The sequence below is a fragment of the Bufo gargarizans genome, chromosome 5 (genome assembly GCF_014858855.1).
Source record: "Bufo gargarizans isolate SCDJY-AF-19 chromosome 5, ASM1485885v1, whole genome shotgun sequence".
Classification (NCBI taxonomy): domain Eukaryota; kingdom Metazoa; phylum Chordata; class Amphibia; order Anura; family Bufonidae; genus Bufo; species Bufo gargarizans.
The window spans coordinates 458,576,506-458,594,525 of NC_058084.1; the positions used below are offsets into that span (position 1 = coordinate 458,576,506).

General features: G+C 43.9%; 1 protein-coding gene across 4 annotated transcripts in view; it reads left to right on the top strand.

Moving 5' to 3' along the window:
* THSD7A (thrombospondin type 1 domain containing 7A) overlaps positions 1-18,020 on the top strand; it is a 293,377-nt gene that overhangs the window by 257,803 nt on the left and 17,554 nt on the right. For all 4 annotated transcript variants that reach the window (XR_006389941.1, XM_044293070.1, XM_044293068.1 and 1 more), the window contains exons 18-21: positions 502-655; positions 8,162-8,303; positions 16,519-16,634; positions 17,242-17,359. Coding sequence is in view for 3 of the 4 variants with exons in the window: in XM_044293070.1 (XP_044149005.1) it covers positions 502-655; positions 8,162-8,303; positions 16,519-16,634; positions 17,242-17,359 (530 nt within the window). In the remaining variant the exon portion in view is untranslated. The remainder of the gene's footprint in view (positions 1-501; positions 656-8,161; positions 8,304-16,518; positions 16,635-17,241; positions 17,360-18,020) is intronic.

Consider the following 18,020-nt stretch of genomic DNA (forward strand, 5'->3'; position numbering starts at 1 on the left):
GTACAACCAATTTAATAAGGAACAGTCTGCTCTTCTGGGTGGTAATGGGGTATTTATTTTATGGGCAGGGCACATAGGAAGTTTACACAGCAGTCAGCATTGAATTCAATGTAAACAACTTCATTGGAAGCAGGAAATGTTCTCAAAGAAATGTGCTGCAATCTCTATAAATATGTATAAAATATATTCTCTTTCCACTAATATATACATTCATACAGATGTAGCAAACATTAACTTGAGACTCTGTGACTTAAATACATTGTTGCCGAAGGCTTTGAAGTGACAAACAATAAAAGCCATTGAAGAGTTCATTTACTATCAGGTGTATATGTTAGTGTTTGCTACCTCTGTACATTCTTGTGATTGAGAAATTAGACTATTGTAAATAATCTGTAAATAGGAGAATTGCTCAGCAGCACAGCCTGCTGGTGAAAGCTGGTATTGCTAGGTCTGTGCACATATGGATACTTTTTTACAATGCCTGCATTTCCATGTCCTCAGATGCATGCAGAACACGGTGGACGGTCCCGCAGATGTCGTAGAGGATTATCTCTGTGAGCCAGAAGAGATGCCTCTAGGAGCCAGGAATTGCAAGTTGCCTTGTCCTGAGGACTGCGTCATGTCGGAGTGGAGTGAATGGAGCAAGTGTCCTTTGGTAAGTAATAGAAGCCGGATTTCCTCGTGCTTCCTGTCAGCGAATCGATTTAACCTGAAATAGCATAAAAAACAAAACAATTCAAACTTACTGCCTCCATTTGCTTGTGACTGGACGCCAGCCTCCATCTTGCTTGAAGATCTTGGCCGAAATCATGTGCGGAGCGAGATTACAATATCACGCCGGCTGGCGTGATGACATAATCTCGCGCCGCACGGGATTTCAGTCGCGAGCAAATGGAGGCGGTAAGTTTGATGAAAAAAAATGTCATTGTTAATTTTACACTCAGATGCCGCGATCATGTATGAACGCGGCATCTGAGGGGTACAATGACGGGGGCGGCGCTATCGCAGCTCCCTGTTATTGCACCCGCTACTTACAAAAAAAATGCGCTCCGTGACAAAGTAATTCGTCACGAAGCGAACTTTTTAGCAAAATTCGGTGAAGCAGCCGAATCGAATTTTCAATAAATTTGCTTATCTCTAGAAGGTAACTAGGGAATTGATATCACGGCGGCATCATATAAAATACTGTATCTGCCTAAAATATGTGCATCATGTGAGTGCAATAATCACAGTGCTTTGTGGTAATGATGTTGTAGTTACTGCAGACTCAGGATTCCTATTATTACATACTGCACAGTATATTCATCTTTACACCATATTACAGTTTATATATAGGCATATTTTACCTAAAAACCACTGTGTACATACATTACATTACTTATCCTCTAGTGATCCTGACTCTGAGTTAAATCCTGTATTATACTGCAGAGCTGCACTCACTATTCTGCTGGTGCAGTCACTGTGTACATACATTACATTACTTATCCTGTACTGATCCTGAGTTACATCCTGTATTATACTGCAGAGCTGCACTCACTATTCTGCTGGTGCAGTCACTGTGTACATACATTATATTACTTATCCTGTACTGATCCTGAGTTACATCCTGTATTATACTCCAGAGCTGCACTCACTATTCTGCTGGTGCAGTCACTGTGTACATACATTACTTATCCTGTACTGATCCTGAGTTACATCCTGTATTACACTCCAGAGCTGCACTCACTATTCTGCTGGTGCAGTCACTGTGTACATACATTACTTATCCTGTACTGATCCTGAGTTAAATCCTGTATTATACTGCAGAGCTGCACTCACTATTCTGCTGGTGCAGTCACTGTGTACATACATTACTTATCCTGTACTGGTCCTGAGTTAAATCCTGTATTATACTGCAGAGCTGCACTCACTATTCTGCTGGTGCAGTCACTGTGTACATACATTATATTACTTATCCTGTACTGATCCTGAGCTACATCCTGTATTACACTCCAGAGCTGCACTCACTATTCTGCTGGTGGAGTCACTGTGTACATACATTACATTACTTATCCTGTACTGATCCTGTTACATCCTGTATTATACTCCAGAGCTGCACTCACTATTCTGCTGGTGGAGTCACTGTGTACATACATTACTTATCCTGTACTGATCCTGAGTTACATCCTGTATTATACTCCAGAGCTGCACTCACTATTCTGCTGGTGCAGTCACTGTGTACATACATTACATTACTTATCCTGTACTGATCCTGAGTTACATCCTGTATTATACTCCAGAGCTGCACTCACTATTCTGCTGGTGAAGTCACTGTGTACATACATTACATTACTTATCCTGTACTGATCCTGAGTTACATCCTGTATTATACTCCAGAGCTGCACTCACTATTCTGCTGGTGCAGTCACTGTGTACATACATTACATTACTTATCCTGTACTGACCCTGAGTTATATCCTGTATTATACTCCAGAGCTGCGCTCACTATTCTGCTGGAGGAGTCACTGTGTATATACATTACTTATTGCCATTCTGAATATCATACTAGTTTACGCCAGTGTGAATAAACACATTAAAAACTGAGCGCCTGATAATATGTAACATTTCTTGGAGTAACATCGTCTTATTGAATATTCATCTTTTCTACTACAATAGATAATGACATTAATTAGGTGTCAGACAATGAGTTGCTGGGAGAATGCTAATCACTCCGATGCCGCCTCGCACCAGTTATTACAGGTGCATCATGGACGATGTCTAATTAGTATGTAAATACCATAATGGAGTCTGAGCGGCAGACTGGATATACAGTTAGGTCCATATATATTTGGACACTGACACAAATTATTATTATTCTTTTACCTGTTTACTAAAACATATTCAAGTTATATTTATATAATAGACATGGACATAAAGTCCAGACTTTAAGCTTTCATTTGAGGGTATCCACATTAAAATTGGATGAAGGGTTTAGGAGTTTCATCTCCTTTACATGTAGCACCCTGTTTTTAACTGGACCAAAAGTAATTAGACATTTGATTCAAAGGTTGTTTTATGGGCAATTCCTTCATTATTTCCTTCTTAATTAAGCACATAAAAGGCCTGGAGTTGATTTGAGGTGTGGTGCTTGCATTTTGAAGATTTAGCTGAGAAGTAAACATGAAGTCAAAGGAGCTCTCCGTGCAGGTGAAACAAGCCATCCCTCATCTGCAAAAACAGAAAATATCCATCCGAGAAATTGCTACACTATTAGGAGTGGCAAAATCTACAGTTTGGTACATCCTGAGATAGAAAGCACTGGTGACCTCAACAATGCAAAAAGATCTGGACGCCCACAGAAGACAACAGTGGTGGATGATCACAGAATAATTACCATGGTGAAGAGAAGCCCCTTCACAACAGCCGACCAAGTGAACAACACTCTCCAGGATACAGGCGCATCAATATCCAAATCTACTATAAAGAGAAGACTGCATGAAACTAAATGCAGAGGGTTCACTGCACGGTGCAAGCCTCTCGTAAGCCTCAAGAATAAGAAGGCTAGATTGGACTTTGCTAAAAAAAATCTTAAAAAACCAGCACACTTCTGGAAGAACATTCTTTGGACAGATGAAACCAAGATCAACCTCTACCAGAATGATGGAAAGAAAAAAGTATAGCGAAGGCATGGTAGAGCTCATGAGCCAAAGCACACCACATCATCTGTAAAACACTGCGAGGCGGTGTGATGCTTGGGCATGCATGGCTGCCAGTGGCCCCGGGGGGCCCTAGTGTTTATTAATGATGTGACACAGGACAGAAGACGCCGGATGAATTCTGGGGTTTTCAGAGACACACTGTGTGCTCAAATGCAGCCAAACTGATTGGTCGGCGTTTCATAATACAGATGGACAATGACCCAAAACATAAAACCAAAGCGACCCAGGAGTTTATTAAAGCAAAGAAGTGGAATATTCTTGAATGGCCGAGTCACCAGATCTGAACCCAATAGAGCATTTCACTTGTTACAGACTAAACTTAAGACAGAAAGGCCACAAACAAACAGCAACTGAAAACCGCTGCAGTAAAGGCCGAGCATTAAAGAGGAGGAAATAGCGTCTGGTGAAGTCCATGAGTTCAAGACTTTAAATAACGTGATTTATTGTACTTACAAGATCCATAAAACAACAATCATATAGAATGTGCACGTCCTGTCATGAAACGCCCGACCCGGGTTTCGCCTCCGCTCCGTCAGGGGCACCTGTGGACTCGTCTAGATTGCTCCGTTTTCAAGACACTATGGGCGTTACTACAGGCCTAATTTGCATGTTTACAAAATTCTTTTCAAATAACATTCAAGCTCTCTAAATACAAAACCATCAACTCACAATATCACATAAAATACAACAAGTTAAAACATCTCTTTAGTCTAATTCTGATTTCATAAAACTTTCTCTTTCTCCTTCTTTTAATATCACATGATTAGTTTTCTCTCTTTCTCTTCCATTAGTTCCTTCCCTCAATACAAATAGATCGGTGATTCCCCCTCTTTCTGGAAAATACGCATTTGCTTTCAACCTCCGTATAGACCTCGATAATAAACCACTGCACTGACATCCCAATGTCCACATCTAGGAAAATAACTCTTGTAAACAAACACTGAAAAAAATAGGAAACAACTGACATCTCGATACTTTACACGTTCACTATACAAACTTTCAAGTCGAATTCAACATTTAAGCCCTCAGGCTGTAAAGTGCTGAGTTTGTAAATCCATTCTACTTCTCTTCTGTTGATTCTAATGGATCGCCACCTCTCCAGTTATTACGAAGTTGCTCCAGCCCCATGAAAATCAAACCTTCTGGATTTTTATTATGTATTATTATTTTTTATGTGCAGGGACACTATTTGTCTCTAAACCTTTCTTTACATTTCGTATATGTTCCTGAATTCTTACTTTTAGTTTTCTAGTGGTCCGTCCCCCTCCCAGACCAATTGTATCCGGGATTAATTCTCTAACTAGCCGTCTTACTGAATATGTGGACTTTTCAGAAAGACACAAGGGGATATTGTGAAGTTCATAAAGAGTATTGATCAATCCACGGAAGATGTTGCATCTCTGTACACCATCATCCCCAAAGATAAAGGGATGAATGCAATCAAGGATTGTCTTGAAAAATATCCAGCAATGATGTTTAAGCAAGGGGAATTTATTTTGGATAAAGAGAGCTGTTAAAAAGAATTGGTCTGTGCTTAAGAATGATCCCATACTAGGAGACATAATTCCCAAGAATCCCTCTGTTATCTTCACAAGAGCACCTAGTGTAAAAAATAAGCTTGTACAAAGCTTTATACCTACACAACCCACTGAAAGTATGAAACACCGGTTCACATGGTGCTGTTTTTGTCTACCGTGCAAGAACCGTCTGAAAGTTAACGGACAGTGTAGGAAAGAAACAGTGGTGTCTCGGAGCAACGGGACCGTACACAAAGTAATGGGAGAGCTTTCTTGTGAACACGTATCTGTGGTTTACATGCTGGAGTGTCCATGTGGCCTCCAGTAGGTAGGACGGACCACTAGAAAACTAAAAGAATTCAGGAAGATATACGAAATATAAAGAAGGGTTTACAGACACATAGTATCTCTGCACATTTAAAAAAAATACATAATAAAAATCCAAAAGGTGTGATTTTCATGGGGCTGGAGCAAATGACTGGAGGGGTGGCGATCCATTGAATAGAATCGACAGAAGAGAAGTAGAATGGATCTACAAACTCGGCACTTCACTTACGAATTTGTCTTAAAAGTTTGTACAGTGAACATGTAAAGTATCGAGATGTCAGTCGTTTCCTATTTTTTCAGTGTTTGTTTACAAGAGTTATTTTCCTAGATGTGGACATTGGGATGTCAGTGCGGTGGTTTATTATCGAGGTCTATACGGAGGTAGAAAGAGAATGCAGCTTTTCCAGAAAGAGGGGGAATCGCCGATCTATTTGTATTGAGGGAAGGAACTAATGGAAGAGAAAGAGAGAAATCTAATAATGTGATATTGAAAGGAGGAGAAAGAGAAAGTTTTATGAAATCAGAATTAGACTAAAGAGATGTTTTAACTTGTATTTTATGTGATATTGTGAGTTAATGGTTTCGTATTTAAAGAGCTTGAATGTTATTTGAAATGAATTTTGTAAACATGCAAATTAGGCCTGTAGTAACGCCCATAGTGTCTTGAAAAAGGAGCAATCTAGACGAGTCCACAGGTGCCCCTGACGAAGCGGAGGCGAAACCCGGGTCGGGCGTTTCATGACAGGACGTGCTTATTTTATATGAGTGTTTTATGGATCTTGTAAGTACAATAAATCACGTTATTTAAACTCAGTTGCCGGTATTTCACTAGGTTGGGCCGTCTCTTCTTTGACTTTTAGGAGGTTTGAGCATCGACCTTAGTGGGAACCAAAACTGAGGAATCAAATCGATAGATACCTTTTGTCTCCCTCAGTGTGAACTGCACTCAAGTTGAAGCAGCGCGGTTTTCTATATTATATGCATTGCCAACAAATGGTTTTCAACAAAGTATTAGAATTTAACATTTTATTTACAATTATTTAATTTGTCCAATTACTTTTGAGCCCCTGAAATGACGGGATCGAGTTTAAATAATGATTTAGTTCCTCACATTTTTATGCAATCATTTTGTTCAACCCACTGAATGAAAGCTGAAAGTCTGAACTTCAACTGCATCTAAATAGTTTTGTTCAAAATCCATTGTGGTAATGTACAGAACAAAAATTAGAAAAATGTTGTCTCTGTCCAAATATTTATGGACCTAACTGTAAGATTCACAAGCACATATACAGACTTGGGTGATAAGCTTTACATTACAGTATGATGAGCCTTCATACTGTAATGTTTGTTCCCCTTTAAAAAAAACATTTACTCCTTAGATAAAAAGTAAAAAACTAAAATGGTGACCATGTTGGTTGTCACAAAGTATTGTTTCCATGATGAAACGCTTAATAAAGGGATCCTTCTCTTTGGGCAGATTCCCCTGGTTAGAAGGATTCCATGACAATAAGCATATCAGAAAATCTCCTCCTGCTGGGACCACCAGTGATCAGCTGTGATCTATGGTGGGGACCTGGCAGTAAGTTTTCAGTTTCCCTACAGTGACACCAAAGGAGAAGCTTAGTATTACACCATGTCCATTCAAATCAATTAGTTGCCTGTGCAATGCAGGACAACCCCTCCTGAGCAAGAGACACTCTTCTAACCTCTCTCCACTCTAGTTAAAGGGCTTCTGTCACCCCCCCCCCCCCCCAAAACTCCTTTTTCATTTTTGGGCATATTAAAATCCTTATTGGACTACTATTCCCTATATAGGGCTCTTACCTTGTTCTGTGGCTTGGTTTCACTAAAAATCGATCTTTTAAAATATGCAAATGACTTCACTACCAGCAAGTAGGGCGTCTACTTGCTGGTAGCCGCCGCATCCTCCTTTCAAAAAAAGCCCCCTCCTCCTGCTGATTGACAGGGCCAGCGAGCGCTCTCCTCCTCCGGCTGGCCCTGTCTGCAATTCAAATCACACGCCTGTCTTCATTCAGCGCAGACGCTCTGAGAAAAGGACGCTCGCTTCCTCAGCACTCCCTCAGTGCGCCTGCGCCGATGACGTCACCTCTAAACCCGAAAGAGAAGACGTCTTCGGCGCAGGCGCACTGAGAAGTGCTGAGGCACTAATTATTATTATTATTATTATTCCAGTTATTATTATTATTTTATTAATTTTATTTATTATTATTTTTCTCTAAAAATTTAAATTGTGTTTTTTTTTTTTTTTTTTGGTCCTCTTTTGGAAGTTTCCATGGCATAGAAGACGTGGAAAACGCAGTAATAGGGATAATTAGAATATGACAATGAAGTTGCAAACTTGGCAAAACAGCGTGATTACGTCTGGGAGATCTTCATTATTATGCAAATGCGGCTCCAGCCTTCGTAATGACATGTTTAGTATTTTAATTCTCTGTTTGAGCTTCAGATTGTTGTTTGCTTAATTTGCTTGTCTGACGTGTGATGTGTGTTTGCAGACCCAGAAGGAGAGCGCCTGCCGGTAATTGAAAGCCCTCATAGGCTGCCATGTTCACCTCGTTACTTAATGTTACTTAATGTCCTTTCTCTACTGTTTTACAGCCTTGTGACGGAACCAGCTTTCGCGAGCGGTCAGCCGTGCCCATTCGACAGGCAGCGGAAGGCAAAGTCTGCCATATTGCCACCGAAACCGAACCTTGTGTCTTGAACAAGAACTGCTTCCATTATGAATACAATGTAACAGGTAGGTGCGAGTGGTGTACTGTATGTAGTCTGCATGGAGGAAAGACCATCGTGAGAGATGACCTTGATGTACTATACTCATGGGTGTGAGCTGGTAAAACAGCTGCCAGCTTGGGATAAATCTAGCAGAACAAATGGAGCAATGAATGAGGAGATCTCTGGATCCATGTGAGGTACAGGGCTGGTTCTAAGTTTGTTAGAAAGAGGTTGTTGTGTACTGTATACAAGTATTGTACTCCAGAGCTGCACTCACTATTCTGCTGGTGCAGTCACTGTGTACATACATTACTTATCCTGTACTGATCCTGAGTTACAATCCTGTATTATACTCCAGAGCTGCACTCACTATTCTGCTGGTGCAGTCACTGTGTACATACATTACTTATCCTGTACTGATTCTGAGTTATACCCTGTATTATACCCCAGAGCTGCACTCACTATTCTGCTGGTGCAGTCACTGTGTACATACATTACTTATCCTGTACTGATCCTGAGTTACAATCCTGTATTATACTCCAGAGCTGCACTCACTATTCTGCTGGTGGAGTCACTGTATACATACATTACTTATCCTGTACTGATCCTGAGTTACATCCTGTATTATACTCCAGAGCTGCACTCACTATTCTGCTGGTGCAGTCACTGTGTACATACATTACTTATCCTGTACTGATCCTGAGTTACATCCTGTATTATACTTCAGAGCTGCACTCACTATTCTGCCTGTGCAGTCACTGTGTACATACATTACTTATCCTGTACTGATCCTGAGTTACATCCTGTATTATACTCCAGAGCTGCACTCACTATTCTGCTGGTGCAGTCACTGTGTACATACATTACATTACTTATACTGTACTGATCCTGAGTTATACCCTGTATTATACCCCAGAGCTGCACTCACTATTCTGCTGGTGCAGTCACTGTGTACATACATTACTTATCCTGTACTGATCCTGAGTTACATCCTGTATTATACTCCAGAGCTGCACTCACTATTCTGCTGGTGGAGTCACTGTGTACATACATTACATTACTTATCCTGTATTGATCCTGAGTTACATCAAGTATTGTACTCCAGAGCTGTGTAGTGTTGATCGAGCATGCTCGGCTGAACACCAGTTTGGCTCAAGCATCTCGATGCTCGGCACATGGCGGTATTCGGCCGAATACCGCATGTGCCCGAGCGCGATGCTCGAGTCTCCTCCCCGCACGTTTGTTGGATGCTACGGAGGCAATAAAAGTGCGAGTAAGTACTGCCCTTCACTGTAATGACGTAGCCATGTTGGTTACTGGCATTACAGTGATTGGCTGGCCGGAACGCGTCATTGGGTGCTACATAGCCCCTGATGACACGTGTTCGGCTCAGTGTTAGTCATGGAGACCTGTGTTGAAGAAGGAAAAGACAGTGTAGTAAGTGATTTTTTTTTTTTTTTTAAGTTAAAAAACTTGTCAGAGACCCAAAAGTCCTTTTAAGGACTATTGTTGTATGTGGCAGCAGCAATCACATTTTTACTGCAACCTGCGCTAAATTGCTAAAACTTTACAGACCCAAAAGTCCTTTTAAAGGGAACCTGTCACCTGGATTTTGGGTATAGAGCTGAGGACATGGGTTGCTAGATGGCCGCTAGCACATCCGCAATACCCAGTCCCCATAGCTCTGTGTGCTTTTATTGTGTCAAAAAAACGATTTGATACATATGCAAATTAACCTGAGTAGAGTCCTGTACGTGAGAGTCGGGGACAGGACTCATCTCAGGGTAATTTGCATATGTATCAAATCGTTTTTTTTTACACAATAAAAGCTCACAGAGCTATGGGGACTGGGTATTGCGGATGTGCTAGCGGCCATCTAGCAACCCATGTCCTCAGCTCTATACACAAAATCCCGGTGACAGGTTCCCTTTAAGGACTGTTGTGTGTGGCAGCAATATCTATTTTTTGTGCATCCTGTGCTAAATAGCGTGCATTAGTTAGACCACTGGTGACAGCGACATTATCTGCGCTACATCTTCTGTCTAACGTGTGCGCATCCCAAAAATTTGTGACATCAGTCTACTTTTTCTGTAGACGGTGTCCGCTGTGGACAGTGACATTAGCTGTGCCACATCTCCTGTGTAACGTTTCCACATCCCAAATACCTGTGACATTCCCTCTAATTTTTTATTAGCCGCTGCTGACATCAGCGACATTATCTGCGGCATATCTCCTGTGTTGATCAATCTACTCAAAAGCCCTGATGGAGACCCTCGGGATGTAATTACAAATACTCAACGGTCAATAGACCAAAAAAATATCCCTTTAGGGGTCTCTACTAAATAAGCATAGAGCAAGCGGTGTTATAAGCCACAGCTCTGTGCACTATATTAGGAGACAAGTCAGATGTTGTGTAATTAAATTATTGTTAGTTTTAATAAGGGTATGGCATGTCCCTAATTTATCAACGTATGTGTAAGCTGTTGGCAACAATGTGAAGCTTTTATTGACAATAGGGTCAGGCAGACACTCCAGTGATTTGTCTGTACACACATGCATGCAACCTATCTTGGTATCGGGCATGCACTGTTAGTGATATGATGGTACTGAAATTAGACTGCACAACTCTTTTGCAGTTAATTTGTGCCTGTTTATGTCACAGGCTTAGCACTTATATCCATTGCCCTGAAGGTGTAGCAATGTGCTCTGAGCATCAAAGCTCAGTTGGAGCTGCCCCTATCTGTCCTCTGTCTCAACCATGCAGTACAGACCTTCGTGACCACACATACATCTGACTAATTAGCCCTCAGCTACATCCATCGCTCCCTAGGATTCCTAACTATGAACTGTCTAAAACAAAAGCGCAGCACTATTACACCCCTCCCTGGGAGGGTTGTAATAGTGCTGCGAGTGATGTAATAGTGCTGCGAGTGATGTAATAGTGCTGCGAGGGATGTAATAGTGCTGCGAGGGGTGTAATAGTGCTACGAGGGGTGTAATAGTGCTGCGAGGGGTGTAAACCATCTGACTTGTCTCCTAATATAGTGCACAAAGCACTTGACTGTGCTTATAAGTCATTAGAGGTGACATCAACCCCTCAGTTACCGTTAGCAGCCACTAGGTTAACCAGCATCAAACCCTACTGTGGACTGATAGTGTCAGGAAAAAAGGATTTATTAAAACTAAGTGTTTTAAATGATGAAATAAAGATATAATTTTTATTCTATACTTATTTAGTAGAGACCTCTAAAGGGATATTTTTTGGTCTATTGACCGTTGAGTGTTTATATCTCCTGTGTGATGTATCCAAATTCCAAATACCCTTTTTAATTTTTTTGGCGCATACACTTACATATCCTACGCTACTTTACGTGTGACATACTTTCAAGCATATATAACATTTAATATGAAGAAGGCGAGCAGGAAAGGACGTGGAAGTGGCCGTGATGCTGATGGTGCACACAGAGGCCGTGGCCCTGGGCGCGTTGAAACTGTGCCTGCTGCCAGAGTACAAGAAAAACAATCATTCATGATACCTAGCTTCATGTCCCAGTTTGCAGGCCGGCGCATAACAATGCTCTCAAAGTCAAACCAGTGCGACCAGGTGGTCGGTTGGATTGCAGCAGATAATGCTTCCAGTCGGTTCAGCACCACCTTTTCTTCCTCCAAGTCCAGTCTCAGTAGCCAAGAGTCTGCTCAACACAATCCTCACTCTGATCCTCCTTCCTCCCACCATGGTGAGTCTGGCCAAACAAGTGATCCCACACTCGGATATTCTGAGGAGCTCTTTTCAACGCCATTCCTTCATTTGGGCCTCTCGACAAGCGCATTTAAAGAGGGATATGAGATCTTGAGCATCCGCAGTCACAAGAAGATGATGGTGGGGAACAGCAATTAGTGTTTTTACGAGGTGGGTGATGATGATGAGACACAGTTGCTAATAAGTCAACAGCAATTAGTGTCTCAAGAGGTTAATGATGAGGATGAAACACAGTTGTCAATAACTGATGTTGCTGTTAGGTCAATAAGTGAGGAGGATGACCAGAGTGAGGAAGTGGAAGAGAAGGTGGTGGACGATGAGATCACTGACCCAACCTGGGAAGGTGGCAAGCCGAGAAAGGACAGCCGTACAGAGGGGGAGGGATCAACAGCACCGCAACAGGCTGGAGAGGCAGTGGGGTGGCAAAAGGGAGAAGGTGGGCCACACCAAACAGGCCCGCAACTGTTCCCTGGAGCACACCCTTGTGGAAATCTCCCTTGCCAAGGGGTAGGTGTTCAGCAGTCTGGCGCTTTTTTGAGGAAAGTGCAGACGACAAAAGAGTGGTAGTTTGCAACCTGTGCCGTACCAAAATGAGCTGGGGCGTTAACACTAGCAACCTCACCACCACCAGCATGATCCGCCACATGGCATCCAAGCACCCTAATAAGTGGGCCAAACGCCTGAGTCCACAATCAGTGTCTGCGGGTCACACCACTTTCTCCTCTTCCCCTGTGTTACGCAATGGCCAATCCCCTGTCGAAGGTGCAGGCCCAGATGTCCCTCGCCCTGCACCTGGGCTTTCTAATGAACCATCAGCAACAACATCCACTTCCCTGTCCCAGAGCAGCATCCAAATGTCCATAACACAGTAATTTGAACACAAGCGCAAATACCCACCCACAGGCCATAGCACTAAATGCGCAACTTTCTAAATTACTGACCCTTGAAATGTTGCCATTTAGGCTTGTGGACACTGAGGCCTTCTGCAGCCTGATGTAGGCGGCTGTCCCATGGTATGCAGTCCCCAGCCGCCACTATTTTTCACGGTATGCCATGGCCGCCTTACACCAGCATGTGTCCCAGAACATCACCCGTGCCCTGACCAACGCAGTTACTGGGAAGGTCCACTTAACCACGGACACACGGACAAGTGCTGGTGGCCAGGGACGCTACATTTCCCTGACGGCACACTGGGTGAATGTTGTGGAGGCCGGGAGTGAAAATGCGGACGACAAAAGAATTGTAATTTGCATCCTGTGCCATACAAAAATGAGCAGAGGCGTGAAGACTAGCAACCTCAACACCATCAGCATGATCCATCACATGGCATCAAAGCACCGAACACCTACGTCCACAATCTGTATCTGCGGGTCACACCACTGCCTCCTCTTCCCCTGTGTTACTTGCTGGCTAATCACCTGTCGAAGGCACTGGCCCGGATGCCTCCCGCCCTGCACCTGGACCTTCGCAAGCACCATCAGCGACCACATCCACTTCCATGTCCCAGCGCAGCGTACAAATGTCCTTACCCCAGGCATTTGAACGCAAGCCACACACCCACAGGCCATAGCACTAAATGTGCAACTTTCCAAATTACTGGCCCTGGAAATGTTGCCATTTAGGCTTGTGGGCACTGAAGCCTTCCGCAGCCTGATGTAGGCGGACGTCCCTCGTTACGCAGTCCCCAGCAGCCACAAATTTTCACTGTGTGCCGTGCCCGCCTTACACCAGCATGTGTCCCGTAACATCACCCGTGCCCTGACCAACGCAGTTACTGGGAAGGTCCACTTAACCACTGATACATGTACAAGTGCTTTCGGCCAGGGACACTACATTTCCCTGACAGCACACTGGGTGAACGTTGTGGAGGCCGGGAGCGAGTCGTACCCTGGGATGGCACGGGTGCTACCGACGCCAAGGATTGCGAGACGTAATTCCATCAGGGTTTCCGCCACCACCTACGTTAGTGGCTCTAACCCCTACTTCTTCTCCTCCGCCTCCTTCTCCACTTCCACCTAAGAATTATCCATGTGCAGCACCAGTCAGCCATCAGTCGGTAGCTTGAAGCAGTGGGTAAGCGTCAACAGGCCGTGCTTAAGCTGATCTTCTTAGGTGACAAACAGCACACCGCCGCAGAGCTGTGGCAGGGGATAAGAGATCAGACTGAGCTGTGGCTCTCGCCACTCAACCTAGAACCAGGCATGGTTGTGTCTGATAATGGCCGTAACTTGGTGGTGGCTTTGAAGCTCGGCAAGCACACACACATCCCATGCCTAGCCCACGTTTTCAACTTAGTGGTTCAGCGGTTTCTCAAAACCTATCCCAACTTGCCTGAGCTACTAGTAAAGGTGCGCTGCGCGTGTGCCAATTTCTGCAAGTCATCGACAGCTTCCGCCGGTCTGGCAACGCTGCAACAGCGCTTACAATTGCTAGCTCACCAACTATTGTGCGACGTCAGCACACGCTGGAACTTAACGTTTAACATGTTGGCCAGTCTTTGTGAGCAGCAGAGGGCAGTAGTGGAAATGGGGGAACACATTACACAGGGTGATAGCCAGACCACCCTCAATTTGTCTTCTCAGCGCAAATTGGATAATGATGATGATGATGAGGAGACGGTTGCCTCTGCTACAGAGGGTAGTACCCATGGAAGTTTAATTCCATCTGTTCAGCGAGGACGGACAGAGGAGGGGAAAGAGGATGAGGAGATTGAGAGTCATCCTCCTGATGACGACACCGAAGTCTTGCCTGTTGGGACTCTAGCACACATGGCTGACTTCATGTTATGCTGCCTTTCCCGTCACCCACGTGTTTTATGTATTTTGGACAACACAGGTTATTGGTTGTTCACCCTTCTCGACCCCTGCTACAAAGAGAGCTTCTCATCTCTCATTCCTGTGGTGGAGAGGACAAGCAAATGGTGCAATACCAGAAGGTCCTTGTCGAAAAATTGCTCCAAAAATTTCCAGCTGACAACGCTTGCGGCAGAGTCCGAAGTTCCTTGGCCAACCGAGAAGGGGAGACAAGGGGAACACGCAGCAGTTCCAACAGAGGCAGGGCAACACTCTCCAAAGCCTGGGACAGTTTCATGATGCGCGGCCTAGGGTCACAAGGAGGGAAATGTTTTGGAAGATGGTGAAGGAGTACGTAGAAGACCGTGTCAGCGTCCTCAATGATTCCTCAGTGCCTTACAGCTGGACACGTGGCACGAACTGGTGCTCTACGCCTGAAGGTGCTGGCCTGTTCTGCGGCCAGCATTTTGTCAGAGCGGGTATTTAGTGCTGCTGGGGGCACAATAACTGATAAGCGCATCCGACTGTCAACTGAAAATGCTGACAGGTTGACTCTTAAAAAAATGAACAAGGCCTGGATTGCCCCTGACTTCTCAACTCCACCAGAGGAAATCAGCAGGCCCTCGCCCGTAATGTTTTAGAGGGTCAACAGCAGGCCCTTGCTCCTAATGTTTTTGAGAGTCATCAGCAGGCCATCAATCATAATTTTTCAAGGGTGTGTATGATGCCCTCCTTTATGTGTAATAAAGAGTGTATTGGAGTGCCTCTTCCTTGTAATTTTTGGCAGCACTTGAACTTTATATAAGTAAATATACAGCAAAGAATGTTTCCTAACAATTTTTCCTCTAAATTTGATTTTATCTTTGGTTTTGTGTGTATTATTGTCAGTCTGTAACAGTAGTGTACTACTCGGACAACATCGTTCCCAGCAGCGACCTGAGAGTCCAAGATGCATCCAGACACCCTCCCCATGCTGTTCCCGAACCATTTTGGTGGTGTTTCCATCAATTTCTGACATTTTCATATGAACCAGACACCCTCCCCTCTTCAGAGCAGAGGGTACATGGTTTAATGCTCGGGTTCTCCCATTGACTTCCATTGTGCTCGGTAGAGGACCCTAGCATCTCGAGGTGTTTGACCCGAACACCCGAGCACTTTAGTGCTCGATGAACACTAGAGCTGTGCTCACTATTCTGCTGGTGCAGTCACTGTGTACATAGATTACATTACTTATGCTGTACTGATCCTGAGTTACATCCTGTATTATACTCCAGAGCTGCATTTACTATTCTGCTGGTGGAGTCACTGTGTACATACATACATACATACATTACTTATCCTGTATTGTACTCCCAGAGCTGCACTCACTATTCTGCTGGTGCAGTCACTGTATACATACATTTAATACTTATCCTTTACTGATCCTGAGTGCAGCTCTGAAGTATAATACTGGATGTAACTCATGATCAGTACAGGATAAGTAATGTATGTACACAGTGACTGCACCAGCAGAATAGTGAGTGCAGCTCTGGAGTATAATACAGGATGTAACTCAGGATCAGCGCAGGACATTTAAATTCTTACAAAGTGACTTTTTTCTGTATTTGTTCTATCTGTTTCAGCTGTATAATCATATTTTTGATAAAAAATAAAAGTTGGAAGTTTCATTGTAACTTTTTTCTCTGTAGATTGGAGCACATGTCAGCTAAGTGACAAGGCTGTGTGTGGGAATGGGATCAAAACCAGGATGCTGGACTGTGTCCGTAGTGATGCCAAATCAGTGGCCTTGAAGTTCTGTGAAGAGGTAAGTGGTTGCTCAGCAGGAATTTATATATTCACTTCAATAGGAGCAACACTACAGTAAGTAGCTCTGTCCACTGTTTAGGTAGCTTTAGCACTGGAGCTACAGCAGGACAGCTGATCTTCTAGGGTGCGCAGTGTCATACTCCCAGCAATCATAATTTGATGGTCTATCCTAGAAAACATCAAACCATTAGAATTTGGGAATTTTGTCCTCAATGGAGGAATTACAGCCAATAATGATGTGTCACCTATATACTGGACAGGCAATAAGTCAGGGGTGAAGCTATGGGAGGTGCAAAGGTTGCAGGTTTTGGACCCTTGGGGGCATCAAAGTTCTTTCTCCCACCTAAGAAGACAACAGTATTGTGCATGCTGGGGGCCCTGGTACAGATTTTGTGATAATCACTAGAATGGACGATTGGATCCTACTTGACCCCAGCTATGCAACTGTTGCATGGAGGGGGAGTATGAAGGTAGCAATGGTCTAGCAGTCAACAGGGTTATAGCCATCAGACGCCCACCCTGTGGATAGATAATGGATGGTTTTGACTGGACTACCCCTTTAATTACACCCATGGTATGATACAAAACTATCCTATCGCTTGCAGCTCGGTTTGGAGAAGACCTGGCAGATGAACACGTCCTGCGTTGTCGAATGCCCTGTAAATTGTCAACTCTCGGACTGGTCTCTATGGTCGAAGTGCTCAGCAGATTGTGGACTCTCAGGTTTGTACCTAATATCAACCTAAGTGGAAGTGGCAAAATCAAATTGGTGGACTAATCCATATCCTGAATGGCTGACCATGGCGAGGGATTATATGTAGATATGGAATTAGCAGTGCTGACATTGTCATGTGCCATAATTCATCTGTGGTTTTACACTGGACTTCTAGACATCAGAGCACCAGGGTCAGACATTACCACCACATAAACCAAGTAAATGCTTGGGGCTTCAGAGATCAGGCGGTCCCTGCTGGACCCAAGCGGTTGGCTGAAAGGGTAGGCATATTGCGTGATCAGCTGGTCCAGTTGCACGGGGCCAAGGGAGAGGGGCTCTTCCCAGCTGTAGAGCAGTAGCAGAAGTGGCCATGTGGCACTGCTTCGCTGAGAGTGGGGCTTAGTAGGGGTGGGGATTGGCAATGCAATTGGGGTAGAGCCTAGAGTTGTGATAGGGGTGGGGTTTAGCAGTGCAACAGGGGTGGAGCTTAGTGGTGCTACAAGGGGTGGAACTTAGTGTTGAGACATAAGTTTGCTTGGGGCTCCAGAAATGCCAAATACACCCCTTTAGGGGATACCTTAATGTGTAGAGGGCAAAGTGGTGATCTTACAGTAGATATCTGTCCAAAAATGGATCCTGAGAAGTAACAATGTAATTACACATACTGTA